The 21,021-nt window shown below is 36.6% G+C and overlaps 8 protein-coding genes across 8 annotated transcripts; 1 reads left to right on the top strand and 7 right to left on the bottom strand.

The window, feature by feature from the left end:
- LOC104785949 lies at window positions 2,570-3,372 on the bottom strand. Its single transcript, XM_019245489.1, has one exon. It carries the CDS (start codon window positions 3,038-3,040, stop codon window positions 2,756-2,758), a length of 285 nt encoding a protein of 94 aa, XP_019101034.1. The 5' UTR covers window positions 3,041-3,372; the 3' UTR covers window positions 2,570-2,755.
- LOC104785950 (probable sucrose-phosphatase 2) lies at window positions 4,347-6,598 on the bottom strand. Its single transcript, XM_010511248.2, has 8 exons — window positions 6,357-6,598; window positions 5,978-6,277; window positions 5,772-5,873; window positions 5,476-5,670; window positions 5,096-5,386; window positions 4,828-5,014; window positions 4,703-4,749; window positions 4,347-4,628 (listed from the first exon to the last, which is right to left on the bottom strand). Exons 1-8 carry the CDS (start codon window positions 6,414-6,416, stop codon window positions 4,542-4,544), a joined length of 1,269 nt encoding a protein of 422 aa, XP_010509550.1. The 5' UTR covers window positions 6,417-6,598; the 3' UTR covers window positions 4,347-4,541.
- LOC104785951 lies at window positions 6,770-7,855 on the bottom strand. The gene is made up of 3 exons (XM_010511249.1): window positions 7,633-7,855; window positions 7,088-7,430; window positions 6,770-7,000 (listed from the first exon to the last, which is right to left on the bottom strand). Exons 1-3 carry the CDS (start codon window positions 7,782-7,784, stop codon window positions 6,914-6,916), a joined length of 582 nt encoding a protein of 193 aa, XP_010509551.1. The 5' UTR covers window positions 7,785-7,855; the 3' UTR covers window positions 6,770-6,913.
- On the bottom strand, window positions 8,022-9,002 carry LOC104785952. The gene is made up of 3 exons (XM_010511250.2): window positions 8,838-9,002; window positions 8,397-8,745; window positions 8,022-8,311 (listed from the first exon to the last, which is right to left on the bottom strand). The coding sequence occupies exons 1-3, from the start codon at window positions 8,978-8,980 to the stop codon at window positions 8,219-8,221; spliced, it is 585 nt and encodes a 194-aa protein (XP_010509552.1). The 5' UTR covers window positions 8,981-9,002; the 3' UTR covers window positions 8,022-8,218.
- On the top strand, window positions 9,165-10,321 carry LOC104785953 (ATP synthase subunit d, mitochondrial). Its single transcript, XM_010511251.2, has 5 exons — window positions 9,165-9,378; window positions 9,479-9,560; window positions 9,711-9,775; window positions 9,885-9,971; window positions 10,076-10,321. The coding sequence occupies exons 1-5, from the start codon at window positions 9,208-9,210 to the stop codon at window positions 10,175-10,177; spliced, it is 507 nt and encodes a 168-aa protein (XP_010509553.1). The 5' UTR covers window positions 9,165-9,207; the 3' UTR covers window positions 10,178-10,321.
- On the bottom strand, window positions 10,467-14,437 carry LOC104785955 (mitochondrial substrate carrier family protein C-like). The gene is made up of 7 exons (XM_010511252.2): window positions 13,306-14,437; window positions 12,470-12,887; window positions 12,138-12,282; window positions 11,830-11,945; window positions 11,662-11,740; window positions 11,123-11,356; window positions 10,467-11,038 (listed from the first exon to the last, which is right to left on the bottom strand). Exons 1-7 carry the CDS (start codon window positions 14,435-14,437, stop codon window positions 10,694-10,696), a joined length of 2,469 nt encoding a protein of 822 aa, XP_010509554.1. The 3' UTR covers window positions 10,467-10,693.
- LOC104785956 (mitochondrial import inner membrane translocase subunit TIM14-1) lies at window positions 15,279-16,961 on the bottom strand. Its single transcript, XM_010511253.2, has 3 exons — window positions 16,814-16,961; window positions 15,805-15,983; window positions 15,279-15,687 (listed from the first exon to the last, which is right to left on the bottom strand). Exons 1-3 carry the CDS (start codon window positions 16,814-16,816, stop codon window positions 15,531-15,533), a joined length of 339 nt encoding a protein of 112 aa, XP_010509555.1. The 5' UTR covers window positions 16,817-16,961; the 3' UTR covers window positions 15,279-15,530.
- Window positions 17,097-19,012, bottom strand: LOC104785957. Its single transcript, XM_010511254.2, has 2 exons — window positions 18,868-19,012; window positions 17,097-17,903 (listed from the first exon to the last, which is right to left on the bottom strand). The coding sequence occupies exons 1-2, from the start codon at window positions 18,941-18,943 to the stop codon at window positions 17,251-17,253; spliced, it is 729 nt and encodes a 242-aa protein (XP_010509556.1). The 5' UTR covers window positions 18,944-19,012; the 3' UTR covers window positions 17,097-17,250.

The raw sequence follows: 21,021 nt of genomic DNA on the forward strand, positions 1-21,021 counted from the left end.
AAAAAAAAAAAAAAAAAAAAAAAACTTTTATTAAGGCTCTCTCGGCCACCACTGTACGTGGATCCGATCATGATCATGACCGTCCATTCACTATTCCAAAACCAAAGAATTGTGTAGTCTTTTAGTAAAATTTGAAAGATTTATCGATTGGTCATAATGAATCACTTGCAACTCTCATGGCGTCATGGTCTCTAGGTTTCCACGTGCTCTTTTGATTTATGGATTCTTTTTCCTCATCATTCATTACTCCAAAAGCCTACAAGATTTTATCGAATAGCTAAGCTATTATGAAAATCATCACAAAAAACTTGTTTTCTATGATTTGTCCTGCTCTTGCGACACTAAAATTCCTTTCTTTTAAAGTCATCCCTTCTTAAGTGCAACTCCATCGGTTATATATAGCCACATTGATGTCAAAATGTTAATTTATAATATTTTAATTTAATTTAATTATATTTTAATTTATCCAACTAATAAAAAGAAAACAGCAGTAGACTTTGTGTCTTAATTGTTTTGGGCAGAAACACTTTTTTCTCATCTCTCCATCTTTTTTTCATTTTCATTTTTTTTTAATTCTTCTCACCTTCTATCAGATATGTGCGATGGAGATGGTCTAAGTTGTTTTATTCAAACACTCTTTAATGTAGAATTTTTCTTTTGATGGATTACAACAACAAAAAAAAACTAAAGAGTATACTTGGTGATATACGTAGTCATATCAATTATTTATATTTTAATGAACGTAACCACAAAATATTTTCAAAATTACATATATTATGTTGATATACTGCATTGTAAGATTTTACATTACTGATCCAATGGATTTTAGCATTGTTGAGTTAATTTATATAATTATTAGTCTCGTATAGCAGGAAATACATTTGTACTATGTATTGAACGCCAAGTCTCCAACTAAAAAAATTACCAAGGAAGGTAAGATGTCTTTCGTCCTAATGTATCGATTTAAACTTTTGATCTAACAATGTGTCATTTTAATAATTAGAATCTTTGTTTATAATTATAAGACTTAAGACCAATGCATACAACATAAATATAATTTTACCACTACGTACATAAATATATCGTGATGATGAATAAAATACATCTCGAGATGGGGATCTTACTTGATCAATAAATGAATATGGTTAAGTAGTAAGTTTTGTGAGACAGATGTACTGATGTAACATAATAGGTCCTCTCATGGAAATGTGAAGATCATATTTTTTTACTTTTCTTACGCAAAGCCAATAAAAAAACAAATAAAGAGTAGGGTTTGCTTTAGCGTACGTGTGGTGGAAAAACGAGTGACAAAGTCGTAACGTATGATTGATATATAAAATCGCTGTTAATAAATGATCAGAAACGGCGACGTTTCCCCTGCCGGTAGATTTGACATCGCCTTCGAACCGACACTGTCTTTGGTAGTTGGCTTTGCTCCTTCTTTGATTCGAAGCTCCGTTCCGAGTCAGACCCACCAACATTGTAGAGGACACACAAATCTTCAAATAACAATACGAAAAAAGAAAAACAGCTTTGGGATTCATTTTCTTGATATTAAATTTGGCCAAAGAGCTCCTCACCCGTAACATGAACCGAATTCTTCACTATTAAGTTTTTATTTTTCTTCTTCTAATCATTTTGCTTTAGATTGTATTAGGTGTCAATATATATGTTTTTTTGTTTTATAAACACCAATTGTAGAGGAGAGATACATTGTTTTCGAAAAGAAGAGTCAATTGATTTTAAGCGATTTTTATATTAGAGAAAAGAACATTAATTAGACAATAATTGACAAAAGAATGCATTGTACATAAACTTTTCGAGTAGATGCGAGATGTATGGCCATTCGAGATATTACGAAGATCTTGTTATATGACGTTATTAAAGAGAGAATCCTTCAATTAATTTACCATTGATTCGATTCTTGCAGATTTAAAGAATGATAGGACAATTATATAATGTGAATCTACGTATTTATATTTGTATGTTTGTAGTTAGTTTACAATAATTAATAATCCGCTACCTAACTAGAAATATCCATTTATTGTGTTATATATGTACTTATGTATATCACATTACAGACCTTACAATATAGTGTAATGTACTTATGTATATATATAGTTTAGGTTGATGGAGGCGAAATCAATGGTGAACGAAAACAAAGATTGAGGAAACTCAATGGTAAATGTTAGGTGTGGCATTATTTGTAGTACTAATGATTGATCGACAAAAAAATACATTCATCAACTAAAATTTGCAATCTAATGATTTATATTGACATCGTTTGTTGTGTTATCGTCCAAATTAAAACTATGAAATTGTTAAATGTTAGTTTGAACCGACTCTAAAGATTTTAGAGTTCGATCCAAAAATTGTACTAAATCATAAGAAAACTGTAATAGGAAAAAGAAAGCGACAAACAAATAAATGGCATACGGGTAAGACTGATTTTGTGAAAGTCCCAAATACGATTGGGCTTGTCCGGAAAGCCCATATTGTTTTTTTGCGAGAAAACAAAACTGGTTGTTGTCAACTTCGAATTTTTAGCTAATGTTGCATATTTGGCTGCCTGGCTGGTACCAATTAATACGCTAGTCGATACGAATTCAGAACATTAACAACACATCTACGTCCATCGACACAATTTGACATAAAAAAACAAAAAAAAAACATTGAATGGGGTATGTAGCGATGTAGAAATAATACCAAATTAGAAAGGAAGAAAAAAAGATAAAGAGAATTTTTATACAAAAAACTAGTGTGTTGAATGTTGACTTGTTATACAACTTGACTCTTTTGTGGGATTCTCCAACTTTGATTTGCGAAAACTCCGGCGATACTCTTCGTTGTTCCCTGATGGCTCCACCATATCTTCAGCAAAGCTCACTTTCTTCTTCTTTTTCTTGCTTTCCTTATTAGGATGTTGAGGTTCCAGCTTGTCCATGTAATCAGATAGGAGACGCTTGTGAAGCTGAGCTGCAAGGAGCACCACGCTTCCGGAGACAGCGAAGACTGTCATGAACCCAACTGAGCTCTCCATCTTATGAGATTTGGTTGCTGTTAATTTAAATTTAAATGAGAGATGTAAGAGATCAGAAGATATTGTGACATCATCTGAGTTTCGAGGAAGGGAAGCATTGTGTTGAAAATTTTCTCCATTAATGATGACTCTCTTAATTTTCCAAACTTATGAAACAGTTATAATAGAGAGTTGAAAACTTGAAAAAGAACAAAAGAAAAATAAATAAAGGCATGGAAGTGGAAGGTTTGGTAATAAATGGAAGGTGGACTTTGTAAGAATTAAATATGAATCAGGATTTTTTCTTTTTGGACTAGTGTAGATACTATGTACATATCGACGAACTTTAGAACAAGTTGAGGTTGTGTACTACTTACTTCAACTGCGGAACGCTTGTGTTGCGACTTGCGAAAATTAGCTCTCGGATATGTTGCACAAGTCTTCGTTTCTTCTACAGTGAAAGATTTTTTTTTGGTCACCTAATCAATCACTTCTTGATCTTAGTCTTAAGGTTTGGGATTTTCGTTCTTTTTTGCTATATATTTCTAAGACGTGAATAACTTCTTTTATAAAGGATTACTCTGATTCGTAAATCCTAATCCAATTAGGAATAATTTTTTTCCTAAGTCCAAGTGGAATAGTAATATTTTCTTCATAGAGCCTCCCTATATGAAACAATCTCTAAACTCCAAGATATCAGAAAAACGTATCTTATAAATAGAGTTAAGTTCATTCTGGTCAGTTGTAAAGTTGAACAAAACGAGTAAGATACATGCAAATGATTTTTTAGGCGTATGTAACAAATTTTATAATCACCTCACATAACAATTGTAAACAAGCTATAAAGTTACTTGTGGCCAATAATATTCTAAGGCATTAATTGACTACACACATCTCTTTATTTTATTTTCTTAAAGACAACAGTAGCAACCAACCAACCAGCCTATCCTGTGTGGTTCTTTTTTAAAATACAAAATTTCTAAAATAATAAATTTTGGAAAACCAAAAAAGGGAAGAAAAAAAAAGATATTTAGAAAAACTTTGAGAAGAAATAAGAAAATTATGAGGAGTGAACCAAGAAAGTTATTCCCAAATCGTTTGATTTTTATATGTGTAACTTACACAGTGTAATACAACTTAAACAACAAAAATCAGAAGCTATTCTAATTGACCATTCAAAGACTCTTTTTTTTTTTGTGGCCAACCCATGGAATCCATCAATCCAATGCTAATGAATTGACTTTACCAATTCAAAAAATTGCTGAGTCTTATGCAAATGGACTCTATCATATATATTTGTTTGTATAGTGTAGTAGTTAAAGAAAAGTAAAAGTTAACTTGAAGATATAGATCATTGATGTAGAAATAAGAATTGAGTTTTGAGATCCAAGTTTTATTGAAAAGACAATGTTTTATCGAATCTCGTGTATATTTATACCGAAGGTTCAACGTTTTATGGCAGAGAAGATGATAAGATACTAAAGAGAAGAAGCCATAGTCTGCTTCAGAGGGATGAGGTGACTCAGATGATCCAGCTGCTATCATCCTTCACCTCTGATTCTTTCGACCATGTTTGCTGTACATGTTCCCACACCAGCCCTTCTCCTTCCTGCACAATCCACAATACCAATCAACCAACAAACCTCAATGAGCCAGCTCCTATTACACAATCTCTTCTCATACCTTTGAGGTGAATTTGACAGTTGTTGTGCAGCATCTGCGTTCTTCACCTGCAAGTTACAAAATAGTATTACATTTTCTTGGGTTATATATTAAGGATGATGGAGTTTTAGGCAATAAGGCTTTACCATTTTGCTCCCATTTATCAAGCTTTACTATCCATGTCCCAGGAGTAGTATCTGTTGCAAGAACTTGATCTGCCCAAACCCGAAACTTCTTCCCTTGTTTATCTCCGTAGCACTTGCGCAGCTCATCAATGGTATCTCTCAGAGATTTTTCAGCACCAGAAGGATGAACAAACACACCACTCGGGTGCTGTAAGTGGTTTGACACAAGAGTCAGATATATTATTACGCCACTGAAACACATCATTTTATATACTGTTACAATACTTACACATGAAGCTTTGAGGCTAGCAGTGTACGCCTCACAGTTCTCAACCTCACCCCTTCTCCATCTCTCATAGAACAAAAAGAACTTCACAACCTCATGACCAGGGTTCACATTCTCCGTCTTGCACTCTAAGAAGTCAGAGACATCCCTTGGAGAAAGGTTAGGACCAAGCTTGAAGTGACCAATGGCTTCTATAATCCCACTTGCACACCTCTCCTTTGCATGGATCACCTTTGGGTTGTCTTTTGCATTTTCAGCATGCCACTTCAACAGCTCTTCTTGAGCATTGCTTACCTGGGAGAACAAACAAACAGATCTCAACATCGATATGAAAATGAAATGCAGAGAGATGGCTGAACATGATTTGAAAACAAAAAACCAACCATGACGCCATAAACATCAGGAATACTAAACAGTTCAGCATCGTTTCCTGAGTCACCACAAGCAAGAGTATTAACAGGGAGCTTTCCTTCAGTCTTCAGCTTTTTAAGCAGATACGCAAGCGCTTGTCCCTTTCCAGCACCTTGTGGTAAAATATCCAAATCCATGCCTCCACTGTAAATGATTTTGACATCCAACTAAAACAACCAACATAAACAATCTGTTAAGTAACAAAACCTCAAAAGAGACAACACAAAAGCTCAGATGCTACAGATAGCATTATCAAAGCAAAACTCACCCCACGTTTCTCAAACCGTTGTGAAAGCTCCTTAGTAACTTCCTGAGCCTTACTCTTATCAACATAAAAGCTAACCTTATGTGGCCTCTGCTCAGTTTCAGCCTACAATCAGCAATTCACACACTGTTGTCATCATTGTAACCATTGAGTAGACCACTAGAGAGAGAGATAAGAAACTGTTGTAAACCCAGTGAGATAGTGAGTACCTGAAGCTTCAACTCAGGAAACTTGCAAGCTTCTTCTTTGACAATACCCAAATCCCATTTATTATTCAAAGTATCAACCCAACCATGATCAGGAACCATAGAGTCACCATAAGTAATCTCAGTTCCAACAGACATAATTGTAATATCAGGAGTCAACAAAGGTTTCTCTTTTCGAAGCTCTTTATACAAAGTTGGTGATCTCCCCGTTGAGAAAACAAGAAACGAGTCATGGCGATAAGCGTGTTCCCACAATGAATTGAATCTCAATAAAGAGAGATTCTCAGAATCATGATGATCCACCTGCACATACACACACACACATGTATCAATGAATTCAAACAACCATAGAAAAAAAGGCGTAAAAGGTTTGATTTTTTACCATAGTATGATCAAGATCCGATACAATCATGAGACGAGGTGGTGATGTTAGCCGCTCCATGATTGATATTGTGAGAATGTCGTCGGATCAGAATTAGACGAACGTGAACACTCTTACAGTTACGAATGTGTTTATCTCTATGTGTGTGTACCTCAAATTCGGATCGACGATCTCTTCTTGGCCTTTGGTTTGTGCGATCCAAGAAGATGATTACACGTGTAACATATCTAACCGGCAACGGATACGAATAAATTTACACGTATATTCGTTTTTATTATACTACTTAATAACTAAAAATATTCGTTACTAGAAACATCGAATGATGATGATGATGTTAACAAAACATTATTCATTTAATATATTCAAGATTTGGTTTCTTTTTTCAAAGAACCAATTCAAGAGTTGAGGAGAAAAGGAAAGGAGCAATGGAAACAACTTAAACCAATTTGGTCTTCTTACACACACACAGTCTTATTGGCAGTTGCATATATTACACATGAGAACAGAAGCAAGCAAAAACAAACATAAGCGCACACTGATAAGATAAAGGATATGAGCTAGGAAGAAGATGGATCCTCTTGGTGTTCAAATTGGAAGATGACTCCATCATCCTTCTTGAAGTAATGTGTCGTGTGATCCACCACCTGAAACACCAACAATTTTATGTCACAATTACAAAAGAATCACTCATTACTATTTTTAGATTTATAAAAACAAAAACCTCAACTTACATTTGTGTCGGTGAGCTCTAAGTTGTAAAAGTCCATGGAACTGTCTTTGAAGAGTGGTCCAGCATGCCAAGTACCATGGTTGAGTTTGATATACTTTGGTCCCGAGATTCTGAAGACGCGCACCTCGTCAACAGGAGGAGGAACGTACCAATGACCAGACTTTGATTTGACTTTATTATCTACTCCCTTTCCAACATCATCATCGTTTTTAATAATAGACGGCTTAGCCACTCCAAGATACCAAACGTGACCACCTATTGATCCTAGACACTGTGTCACGTTTGCGTGATGAGTGATGCTGCCAAATCTCAAGGGTGCATCATTGAGCGTCATTAGATAGAACCTGTTCCCCAAATCCCAAAGTGTGTGTACAAATCCACAGTGAGAGATCAAACAAATCTGAAAACCTAAAAATCTCATACATACATATATATATATATATATACTCAAGTCACATCACATAGACTGGTGGTATATTAGTTCCCGCTCAAAGTTGAGGGATTCTAGAATCATCTAGGGAGAGAGTAAGAGTAGAGAGAGAGTACCGTGGGGTTCCTTTGGAGAGATCCAATTGAGCGTCGTTGGGACCGAAACGTTCACCATCACGAGAGACTTCGATGACTTGACCATACTCTGCGAAGTTCTCAGAAGTAGCTTCGATCGGGATCAGATTCACTTCCACAAGTGATTTCGCCATTATTGTAAAATTGTGACTTCACGACACTAAAATAATTGCAAGTGAAGCAGATTGAGCTGTTTTTTTATCCACTCAAATAAAAAAAAAGAAGTTCAAAATCGATCAGAAAACACCCAAAATATATTTGGGTTTAACTGTAGATTGAAAACATATAAGATCAAACTAAAAAAAGAGATAAAATAAACGGTTCGTTTTGTATTTTCTGGATTGTTTGTTAATCTTTTGTATATTTTGGGCTTATTTTTTTATTTTTTTTTTACATTCATTTTACAGTACATAGAAACGTGGAAATGTGGAAGAGATGGTTCCTTCCTTAACATTAGGAAGACCAATTCTCTTCTCTTTATTTTAACTTGAAACAAAATAAGCATATATAATCAAACATGACAAAGGTTGAACTGGTGGTCTCCGGTTCAATCGGTTCAGCAGCTGCATTAGGACGATGATGTCTCCTCCTCTTTGGGTTCTTCAAATCGGAAGATGACTCCATTGTTCTTCTTGAAATCATATGTCGTCTCATCCACCACCTAAAGAATATATATATCAATCATCAATTAATTAATGTCGTCGATACAAGAATATATCAGCGATTACTAATAATATATCACTCACATCAGTGTCGCTGAGCTCAAGGTTGTAGAAGTCCATGGAACTATCACTGAAGAGCGGCCCAACATGCCAAGTACCACGGTTGTATTTAACAAATTTAGTTCCTGAGACCCTGAAGACACGCACCTCTTCAACAGGAGGAGGAGCGAACAAGTGACCATACTTTGATTCTACAACTGTTGTAGTATCTACTACTACTCTCCTTGCATCATCACCTTCAATAAGAGACGGCTTAGCCACTCCGACATACCAAACACGAGCTCCTATTGATCCTATGCACTGTGTCACGTTTGCGTGATGAGTGATCTTGGAAAATCCAAAGGATGTATGTTGTAGCGGCATAATATATAACCTGTCAATAAATTATAAAAGTGTGATTACAAAAAAAAAAAACAAATCTTGAATTTTATTTTGGATCGGGACAGAGTAGAGTAGAAAGAGTACCGTGGGGTTCCTCTGGAGAGATCTAACTGAGCGTCCTTGGGACCGAAATGATCATCATCACGATAGGCTTCGATGATTTGACCATAGTCAGCGAATGTCTCCGAAGTAGCTTCGATCGGGATCAGATTCATCACTTTCTCCATCGTTGACCTCCTCCACAAGAAAATCAAGATTCCGAGCTATTTATACCCCAAAAAAAAAAAAAATATTTAAAATAATAATCAGAAAACACCCAGTTTTGGGCTTTCTTGTTTAATTTTAAAAGTATGTGATTAAAGTGAAAATTGTGAGGAAAATAAAGGACTATACTTCTTCTCCTTCCTTTTGTGAGCTCCTTGGTCAGATCAGACCATTGTTGGGGGGAGAGAAAATGAGCGGAGCCGGTAAGAAAGTGGCGGATGTGGCATTCAAAGCTTCGAGGACGATAGATTGGGATGCTATGGCTAAGGTTCTTGTCTCAGATGCGGCTCGCAAAGAGTTCTCAAGTCTTCGTATTGCTTTCGATGAGGTTAACTCTCAGCTCCAGACCAAATTCAGCCAGGTCTCTCTCTCTCTCTCTTCCTATTCTTTCTCTCCATCTCTTTTATATTTAGATCATCTATTTTGAATCATCCCTTACCTAAGTTCTTGTTTTTGATCAGGAGCCGGAACCTATTGACTGGGATTTGTATAGAAAAGGGATTGGGTCTGGCATTGTTGACATGTACAAAGAAGCTTATGACAGTAAGTATACTTATTACTCTCTGCTCTTTCATTTGTGTTTCCTTTTGTGATTGCTATAAATTTTGGGTATAGACAGACGAAACTAAGCATTCTTTTGCTGTTTCTGTTTGCTTTGTAAGAACTAAAGTTGAAATCTTCTTATTGCTGCAGGCGTTGAAATTCCCAAGTACGTGGACAATGTAACTCCTGAGTACAAGCCCAAGTTTGATGCTTTGGTGAGTTATACCATATAGAAAGTAGTAGATTTGTTAAGATATTTCAATTTTTTAAAAAAAGTTTTTTCATACCAAGTTTTATAGTGGCTTTGTCTCATGCTATGATTAGTTGGTGGAACTGAAAGAAGCAGAGCAGAAATCACTAAAGGAATCTGAGCGACTGGAGAAAGAAATCATTGATGTCCAAGAGATTAGCGTAAGTAATTAATTTGGAACAAATTTATGATCATAAGATAAGATGAAGAACAAGGAGGGTTTCTGATACATATATCTTGCTTGTGTTGTTGGGGTTGATCACAGAAAAAGCTAAGCACAATGACGGCGGATGAGTACTTTGAGAAGCATCCAGAGCTGAAAAAGAAGTTTGATGATGAAATCCGCAACGACAACTGGGGATACTGAGAGCGTTATTTCCAAAAGACACTCTACTTTGTTTTCACTGTGAATTTGTGAAGTTTATCATAACAATAAGCAGTGATTTTGTACTGATAAGACTCCTTTGGTTTGTGTTTAGCAAATTCACAACGTTTTTTTTTCTTTCTTTAATTAACATCTACCATCAGGAAAAAAGCTTATTGATTGAGGTGTGTTATGTTGGTGACAAAGGGAGTAACAAATTTAGCTTCACACTCTGTATTATGGCGATTTGAGGAAACTGTATATACCATTGAAGTAGTTGTAACTTGTAGGGAGCGCAAAAAATAACTTCTTTTTTTAGCCAGAGAGTTTGAAACTGTCCTCAATGCACAACAAAATAATGAACTATTTCTTTGTCAAAAATTTGCAAAGTAGCATTTAACAAAAGAGGAGAGTCTCCGGCTTAAACTGCCCCCAAAAAAACTTCGTAGCAGCAAAGCAAAGTAATATCCCATTAGCAAAGCTTCTTCTGACCAAAGCTGATCCGCTAGTAAAATCCCATTAGCAAAGCTTCTTCTGACCAAGCTGATCCGCTAGCACAGCTTCCTCGTTCTTCTGCATAGCTTTCTTGGCTAGTTCGTAGCCAGCAAAGTTCATAGCACCTAGAGGAGCCACCCAGAAGAATCTCGGGACTGCTCCTTTGAACAAACCAAGCGGTCCTTCATTACGCAGAATCGAGACAACAACCATCGACATTGAGATCGGTTGCCCTGGTGTTGCAGTCATCATTCTCGTCTTCATCACATCGAATGGGGTTGTTACAACTGCTGCTATACCTCCTGACACCGCCCCAACCGCTATTGTTTCCCATGCCTCGAGTTCTCTTCCCAGCGCTTGCGCCACCATCTACAATACCCACACAAAACCCCAATCAATACAACAAATACAGTTTTGACCATTTTGATAATCTCATCATTTCGGTTTTCTTACCTTTTTGGACTCTGCGTACAGTCCCATGCCAACAACGTATAGTGGAACTTCACGACAAAGAGTTGCGCCTGTCCCACGGAAAAAGCCCCTTGGACCATCTTGCTTCCACGTCCCTACAATGGCTTCCCCAACATTATTAAACATGCCAGCCTGCAACCGTTGCTTCAGCACCTCACATGGAATCCGCACAGCTGTGCCTAATAGCGTGCTGCAGAATGATGCAATCGATTGAACCTGCATCAAATGCTCAACATTGCTTACTGAGTACAAAACACAAAGATCAGAAAGCGCAAATGCAAAAAATGTAACCGTTAACCGAAGGCAGTTGGGTTCTTCTTCAGAAACCATATACAACTATATCCATGAACTATAGAGGGCAAAAGCAGTGGTGAGGTTCTAGGAAAACGCTATAATGTTGGGTTTTCCAGAGTTTTGAAGTCATTTAATATAGCTTCTTCAGTAACGCAACATCTATAAGAACCCATAATAATACATAATCTTGTAGCAAAAATTAGAACAGTGAGAAGAGTGATCATCACCTGAATTTCTGGGAGATTGGGAGCAAAGTTGATCAACACTAGTTTGCTTGCTTCGAATATTCCTGTCCGCAGGCCATGGCTACAATGATGAAAGAGATTAAACCACATTGAAATGAAATTTCACAAATATAAGTAAAAGTATCTTTGATTCGAAACAACTGAAAAGACCTTGAAAATTGTCCAAGAATTGCAGGAATAGAACCCCTATATACTCCCCGTACACCAATCTCAGGAAGCTTTGCTATTACTTCAGGAAATGATAAGGTTGATGCTTGCACACGTGTCTGGCAAGAAAGTAATAATGAAACCGTCAAACCAACAGTATGACACAATAAGCCATGAGGAATATTTGCATACTACATCTATCTAAACATTCTAACATCGTAGAAGCAGATGTCAAATATGCCCTGATGGAGGCTGAGCGTTGTGGTATTTACTTATATTGCTCCAAAAGCAACAAGAGGAAGAGGACTCACCTTGATTGTGTCAATCGGATGCAGTAAGGAAGTGGAGAGAGCAGAGGCAAGCCCTCCCGCTAATGCAGATTTTAGAACATCTCCAGCAGGTAAGGCCACAGGGGGTGCAACAGCAACAACAGTCGCAGCTTCAAACCAGATATTCCTATACAAGTAGCAGGACAACACAAGTTACAGGTTTGAAGTGTCTACGGAAATCAACATGATTTAGATAAGGGAAACCAAGGGGGAACTGGTCCGGTTCAATTCAAACAATTTTACTCATTAGTGCAAAGACAAAATGCTACAAAATAAAACATCAACTTTGTTCTACAGCAAAGAATTATACTTACCGAGGATCATCTTGTAAACGCTCATATGGCAGCAAAACCATGAAATTACGGAAATGTCCATATGATATAGACTCCTCGGCATCAGCCTTCAAAAATCGCATCATGGCTATAGCATTTTCTTCATTAGCAGGAAGTCCTGCGTTATCTAGTGATGCCAATATCTCACTCTTTTGAAGAGTACCAGACTTGGTCAAACAGAGAGAAGTATAGGCACGGAGGATGGTTGGCTCCTTCTGTTCCATCAAGGACAAAAATTGCTTCCAACCAAACGATTTCGAGAAAAGATGACTCCTAGCTCGTCGCATAAATTCCTTGGCGTATCTTCTTGGCAATTTTCTCCTCCTCATTGCAATTTCCAGATCTTCCAAAGTTACTTTACCATCACCATCTCTATCTAATTCTTCAAAGAACCTCCTGCCTGGAAGCCACAGAGAGTTATATTGGACGAAATGGATTATATTATCATACAAAACGTAAACACCCAATTTTCAAAAGCAAATAAGAAATGTGTTCCTTGTATTAGCAGACAATCTAATATTGAGAAACTGCAACATATATTAGTTTAGTTATAACAGTTGAGACACTAGTTTAGGATGCTGACAAGAGCAGACAATAAAAGCGAAGACATGATAAAGTATGTCTATGTCCAATTAGCCATAGCAACAACAGGGTTTCCTTTTCAATGATTTCAACCAACACAAAATGCGTTCAACACTCAACTTCAAGCTTTGGTAAGATGAGTAATAAATATGCAATGCTAGCACACAGCTCTCTTTGCTTACTAAGTTATCAAGAATATGCAAGGGTATTATTAATAGAAAAGGAAGGATTCATACCTTCAGACTCGGTGTATCTGAAAAAATCCTGAACAGAAATTAGTTTTTTCTTGTCCGGGTGATCTCTTGAAGGTCGTCCTAATTGCGGTAAAAGCTCAATAAGCTCAGTTAATGAAATCGTGGACAGCGTGGATTTTAAGCGCTCTACATTAGACAAAGGTATACTGAGAAGTCCACTTGCAAGGCTCTGTGGAGAATCAACTGCACTTTCCTCCTTACCAGCAGTACTGACATTACTTTCATCAACATCTCCACTTATGGGAGACGTCAGACCAACAATACCTGACGCCACATCTCCAACTCTGGCAAACATCAAGTTCCCGAGGAATCCATTAACGTCGAGTTTTCTAGCCTCCCAAATGTTAAAGATAAGTGGACTATCATTACGAGTAGCTTCCTTGGAAGAACAAGATTCATTCTCTGAATTATCCTGTATGAACTGGTCCAGCTTCTGGAGATTCTGAGTCATCATTTCAACAACAAAACCCATGGCACATTCAATAGAAAAAGGGTTCCCTTCCTTTACTAAAGATTCAGCCTTTGATTTAAGGACGTGTTTACGTGAATGCAAAAGACTGTTGTCATCATCATCATCCTCCAATTTGTGAATCCTCTTTTTACCAATCTTGAAAGGAATAGGAAAAGCATGAACAAAACCACTAACCAACAAAGACCAAGTCATGGCAAACTTGAAGCAATTGGTACAAGAATCATCATCATCTTTTTTCTCCAAAGACTTGTCTTTCTTTTTCAACCCAACCTCACTTCTACTACGACTGGCTAAATTGGGAGAAAACATACCAAAGAGTGACTTCACAGGGATCTTGATAGACAAACCTTTCTTCCTCTCTTCACTAACCACACAGTGAACACTAGTATTAGCAACCACACCACAGTGAACATTAGCATTGTCGTCAAATTCAGGAGGAGTAGCACAAATCCGTTTCTTCTTCTTACTGTTTCTTCCAGATGATCTCAAAGCAAGACCCAGATCCCTTTCTTTGGTAACCCAGCAGTTTTCAATATCTCTTGCCGCCTTTTTAACACCGAGCTCAATCGGAAGAAGAGCATCTTTAACTACTACTTGGATTGAATTGAATATAGTCTCCATAGGATCATTACTAGACACCATTGCGTCAGATACTCTGTTACACCACACAAACCATTCAATGGGAGAGATACCAAAAGAACACAAAGATCGAACCCTAGGAATCGAAACGAATCGAAGTTCTCAAAGAAAACCCAAAGTCCCTCTCACATAAAAGAAACCCTAAAAAACTGCTACGAAAGGAATTAAAAAGAATCAGAAGAAGAAGAGAAAGAAGCGTAGCGAAGACGATTCAGATATCGATTTTGGCCATTATTGTGGGGGAACACAGAAGCGTTAAGCAAAGGCGGGTGAGATAACAGAGAATCAAAAGAAGATGAGATTGAGTGAGAGCTAAAAGCTTGAAAACAGAGAGATAGAGAGAGAGCAAAGATATGGTGAGAGTAAGAATGAGAAGAGAGGAGGAGGTAACCATGAAATGATGATGACCCCTCTTTTGCCTTTTTAGTTCCTTCCCTTCTTCTTTCTTTTCTTTTTTTTTTTCGGTTTAGAAAGAAAATGAAAAATGAAAAATTGGAAGAAGATAAAGACATGGATATTTATTTATAACAGATAATAGTATTTAATTTACGAATTTTCATGTAATGGATAAATCGTGACCGGGTCTCATAAAATCATCGTAATCCAGTTTTATGCTTTTTTTTTCTTTAGTTTTAAGCTATTAAAAATATTTTTTTTAAAAAATAAAAAGTCGACTTTGGCTTTAACAAGAGCTTATTATATTCACAAAAACAATAAATAGACTGTAGAATAGTTTGAAAATAAAATAAAATAAACCAATTAAAAAAAAAGGAAAAAAAAGTTTTGTGGAGGGAGTTGCTAATAAGGGGAACGAATGGATAGAGGTTGACGTAAGACATTCCTGGAGCCACCCGACACGTGTACTAAAATTTCTATTACTGGATTTTAAAATATATCCAACAAAGACTCGAACGCCCTTATCAGAAACGACCACAACAACAAGTGAAACGAAAAGATTTTTTTCAGTGTCACAACAAACAGACCCACACAATAAGGCTTATTGGTATAATTTATGATACAATTTGACAATGCAGTTCTAGAACAAAATCGTAGAGACAGAGAGATGGATTCTACGGAGTCTTCTTTGCTTGAGGTTTTAAAATGCGGATCCGCTGCTTTTAGTTTTGCCTAGCATCACGTCTTTAGCTTCATTGATCTTAGAGGCTAGGAAATGGCTACCACCTGCATCTGGATGGTTTGCTACCATTACTTTCCTGTGTGCTTCCTTCACCTTCTCTGCCGCTACATTCTCCCTGTGATTCATCAATCCCATAAACCGGCATTTCAAACAATGTTACACTTTCATAGAAAGAATTATGCTAAAGACCAAAGAGAAACAGAGTTCTTTCTGTGTGTGTTTACTTCTTTACCTGATGCCAAGAATAAGAGCAGCTTCCCTTTTCGTCATTGTAGGCTGGAAACCGCCGTCGTAGAATTTCTTAATTCTGGGTCTTGGTGGCCTTGCCTTGAATGCTTGCCATGCTTGGATTCCATATCGACCAGCAAGTGCAGTCGCAGCTACCGCAACCCCCGCTATAAATGGTGTCGCCTGTTAATACCAAAAAACACATAACCTAAATTACTCATTTGAATACTTATTCTTCTTATCATTCATCATCCTCCAATTCACAGGGAATAATAAATCAAACTCACTTATCGGATGAAGTGTAAGATGTTCTATATATCCACTGTTCTTTCAGTTTCTCAAGATCCATTCGATAAAATAAGCATATTCAAAACATATACTTTTTTGCAAAAAGGACTGACTAATAAGGAGAAGGTACAATAAAGCACACAACATTAAGATTTAAGAGGTAAGCAAACAAGGAGAATCCAGAGGGAACTAGGACACTAGTGCATCAATGAAAGAAGCTTGAGCTAATAAGTAGATTGCAGTCAAGTTTTTAAACCTTATCCGGCTTAAACTCTACAGCAGCTGAACTCAAACCAAACACAAACCCTTTCAAGACCACTGGCGAAAGACTCAACTAGTCAATTCCTTGTAATTTGGAAGAGAAGAGCCAGGGGGTATAAACAGAATCATCGATTTAACTTGAAAATTATCCTTCAGGATCATTATCACTTTGACTAATCATAACGAAGGTGAGCATGATTGGTACAGAGGTTGCATAAAAATCAAGACTTTATGAAGCACCACCCAGATTCACAAAATCATCAACATGAATGTTCATTTTCAAAACTGCAAATGAACCATATGACTTAATGTCCAGTGATTCTCCAACATCGAATCGAAAACAAACGATTAACCAGTAATTACATTACCTACGGATCCTAATTCATGAAATGAAACCAGATGGCTAAATCTAAATCTAATGGATGAACCCTAATTTCCGAAAGAGAGTAGTATTCCCAAATTACCATTCAAAAATCTGGGATTCTTCGTTTCATCCACAGATTGATTTGGAATCGCTTTCTCAGAGTTGGTTTTGTAAAGCCGTCACTGGTGGGTGACTCACCGGTGCCTCCAGAGCTCTCCAATGGCTGCTGTAACCAAATGGGACTAAACAATCAAAAGCCTTTGTGCGAAACCGGTTTTTAATACCAACCGGTTATCCTGGTTCGTCTAATTGATTCCGTAACCGATTTTTTATTTTAATTTGTCAGTAGATTTACCAATTGGATTAAACTTACAAGACTCGAATGACCAAATTTAAGTCTTTCATTATTTGCATCATTCGGGTGTTAGCCATGAGAAAGGGGAGGTTCAATGATCCAAAAGAGCTACAACCCCCAAACAAAATCCACACCCAAAAAAAGAGACAGTTTAACAAAGAAACGAAAAGTGGATTTTTGGATTACAAGTTCTTGAAAGCAGAGTCATGTGCATCCTTTGGAGGAGTGAGCCTAGCCAACAATGCCTTGTTAGGGCAATGATCTGCGTCCACGAAGTAGTAATCCCCGTTAGCCTTGAAGCTAACATACGGTCTTTGCGTGTCTGGATAACGTATGTCTGAGAATTTCAATGTCTTTGGGGTAAATGTGCCGAGCCATGTCATCATCTCAACCTCAAAAGTGTCTGAACCAGGCTGCCATCTCAGCTTGTGCACGTAAGGGCTAACGAACCAGTGGAGAGCAGCGGTTGTGGATGCACTAAGGAAAATCACAGTGGAGGCAACCGCACCTTTCATGATCACGTTCAGTCCAGGGGAAGTCATGAATGTGATGACTGGGCCAAGAGACACTGAGAGACAGCAGGTGGAGAGTGAGAGGAGTTTCACTTTCTTGATCGTGGATGAGATTTGGCCATAGTAAACAACTCCTCCATCGTTTTCTTCTTTCTTGTCTTGAGGTCCGATGCTGATCTTGTGCTCATCATCATCATCATCTTCTCTAGTCTTTGCTCCAGATGATGCCCAGCTTCTCTGGTTAAGAGATGGAACCTGGAATCTGACCTTCGGGATCACTGATGATGATGACCATGATCCTGCTATTGACCGATGATGATATCCTGAAAATAACATACTTGATGAATCAGTGCCATTCGTCTACGTTTAGCATAAGACACTAACAAACACAAAAGTTCCACCAAATAGTTAGACTCAATTTCAGTAAACGGAAGATTTAGACTAAAACTGCTCCTGTGACCACTTTTGACTTTTGGAAGATAGAACGACAGCAAGACATTATCAATGGCATTGGACTCCGACTGTAGTCCAACAACTAAGGCTCAGAAATGCTTCACTGAATTAGAAAACCCCTAGCTTGTCATTTCTCATCTAAATGAAGCTTAACAAATCTGTGCCATTCCTCTACTTAATAAGACACTAACAAACCTGGGAATATGACTAAATGGTTAGACTCGATTTAGGTGAAGTAGAGCTTTAAAGACTAAAACAGTTGAAGACCTGGGCTACATCTGATCTCGTGATCATTACTGACTTTTGAGGGATAGAACCACAGCAAGCACCAGAAGAAACTATCAATTGCATTGGAACCAGAGTATTGCCTAAAACAACAGCTAAAACTCAAAAACGATTCAATGAAACTGGAAGAATCCTATCTTTTGCCATTTCTCACCAAATGAAGCTCAATTTCAAATATGTTGTAACTATATCGAAAATGTCAGACCCAGACTATAATATATTGCCTTAACAACTGCTAAGACTCAAAATACATAACTGAACTGGCAAAACCCTAGCCTGACCATTTCTCATCCATTTGAGAAGCTCTGGTATGGTATATAATACTCAAAATCAATTTCAAATCAACTTCAGTATATTGGATTTGATCAGAACAATACTGAAACCATAAAATCGAAAAACGAAAACAGAATCGCGAGAGAGTGGGTTATAGCATTTGGATATACAAAACCCAGAAAGATAATAATAGCAGCCATTTCTCTAATTCTAAAGCCGTATCCTAAAAACAATGATCGAGGCAAGATGATAATATAGTGGAGAGATAAAAAGAACCTGTAGTAGTGAAGGTGGAGGAAGAGAGACGTCGTGATTGGGAGCGAATCAAGTGAATCAGAGCTGATCTTCCCATCGCCGTTTCTGTTGCTGCTCGATTGCAGGATTCAGGTCCTCCTCCCCACCCAAATGAATGTGTTGTAGGGTTTTAGATATAATTGTTTATGTTTATTTTATTAGAATTTTGTCATTCGCCTAGTTAATTTTGGTGGTCTAGTGGCGAGAGTTGGTCTATTGGATATTGAGACGGTGGTGTGTTCGATTCCAAGATTTGTTCTTAAAAATATTTTAATTTATATATATATATCAACCCAAATCTGTCCTGCTATATAACATGTGATATTCAAAACTATAATTATTTTACAACAATTATTTGGTAGAAGTATTTAGTTTAGTATTTACTTAAATTACTTTAGTAACCCATAAGATAATTTTTTCTTTTACATGTTACATTTTTATTTATTCTTAAAGTTAAATAATTTAATTTATTATATTTTAAAGATTTAATCCATAAGTTCATATATAAGTAATTTCTAACCTATTATTTTAATATTTTGCAAATGATTTTTAAACGCCAAAATAAATTTTAGTTAGCGAATAAAGAGCATCATTGTAAATTTGTAATGAAGAAGTCATATTTCTGGTTTGTTTAAGTAATATGATGACAGTTATGTTATGTCAGTAAAAAAATATTAGACGAAGAGTTGTTAGTTTTGGTAAAGTAGAAAACGTGTAACCCCTTTTTGGACCTAAACAAAGAGACTCCAGTGAATCCGAGATCTCGAATCAAGCAACCAAAAGATCCAATCAAGCAACCAATCAATCCCTCTTTTGGATTCAAAAGATCTCGAATTCGAACAAGAATGATAGTCAAAATACTAATGTATATGATTGACTATGTATCAGAGCCTCTCTTTGTGCTACCAGATTCAAATGATCCATATTTGAGCCTCATAAAATACATGACCCATATATGAGCCTCACAAAAAAAAATCTCTAGTGCCCATGTGCAGTGACACATAGTTATGTTGTTTAGTAACATCGTTGGAGAGAAATAGGCAGATTCTCTTCCATCTATATGCTTCCAATCAACAAGGAACTGATCGTCGCATGCCTCATGATATGGGTTTTCATGGTACATATATTCTAACGAAATTATTGTAACTTAATTGACTAGTAAAGAAGCTTATCAGCTACACTCTAACTCTAAGCAGACTCTCTTGGAGTCAAGCACTTTGAGTCCCCTTCATCCAAGTTAAGTAACATGGTCGAAATAGTTGGGATATATAGGGCCAGGGCAGGGAGAAAAGTAAGCGAAGACTATAAGCAGACTCTTTGAGTCAAGCAATTTGAGTCCCATCATCCAAAGTTTAGTATAACATGGTCGAAATAATTGGGATAGGGCCATAGGGGCAGGCAGAAAAGTAAACGGAGACTATAACAGACTCTTTGAGTCAAGCACTTTTAGTCCCTTTCTTTCAAGCCAAGAACAATTTCATTAGTTGATGCTAATTAAAAAAAAGTTTAGTCGAAATTAAAGATAGTATATGCTAAATTTTCAATCGTTTTTTTTTTCTTGCCACCTTGAGCCAGAGGGTGCAAAACAAGAGATGACGAAACCAGAACTAGCTAATCCTAGAACAACCTTTTGACAAGCGGTTGAATCGCAATCATATCTGATCTAATTAGGGTTCGTTATATGGCGCAACTTGTTTTATCATTTTAGAACTAGTTTGGATATTTTAAACAAAAAAATTATAAACCAAATTAATTATAATTAATGGAACTAAAAAAAACTCGCAGAGTTTACTTATATAATTTAATTAGTTCATGCAATTAAATGCTGAATCAAATAACCAAAATTCTCCATAAAATTATACTAGGTAATAATCCGTGCTGTTGTACGGGATGAAATTTTTGTTTGAGATATTACATTTGTAAATATATTTATTTAGTATACCATTTATAATACAAATTTATATTGGTTTGAATTCATCAAGTTTATGAAATTTTAAAATATTAATTGTTTCACCATAAATTTTAGATTGACATGATGGCGGATCTGGATTAAATATGGACCGAATTAGTGATCGGTTAGATTTTTATCAAAATCTTGAACTATCAAATCAGATAAAAACCACAAAATGAACTAAA

The sequence above is a fragment of the Camelina sativa genome, chromosome 5 (assembly GCF_000633955.1).
Source record: "Camelina sativa cultivar DH55 chromosome 5, Cs, whole genome shotgun sequence".
Classification (NCBI taxonomy): Eukaryota; Viridiplantae; Streptophyta; class Magnoliopsida; order Brassicales; family Brassicaceae; genus Camelina; species Camelina sativa.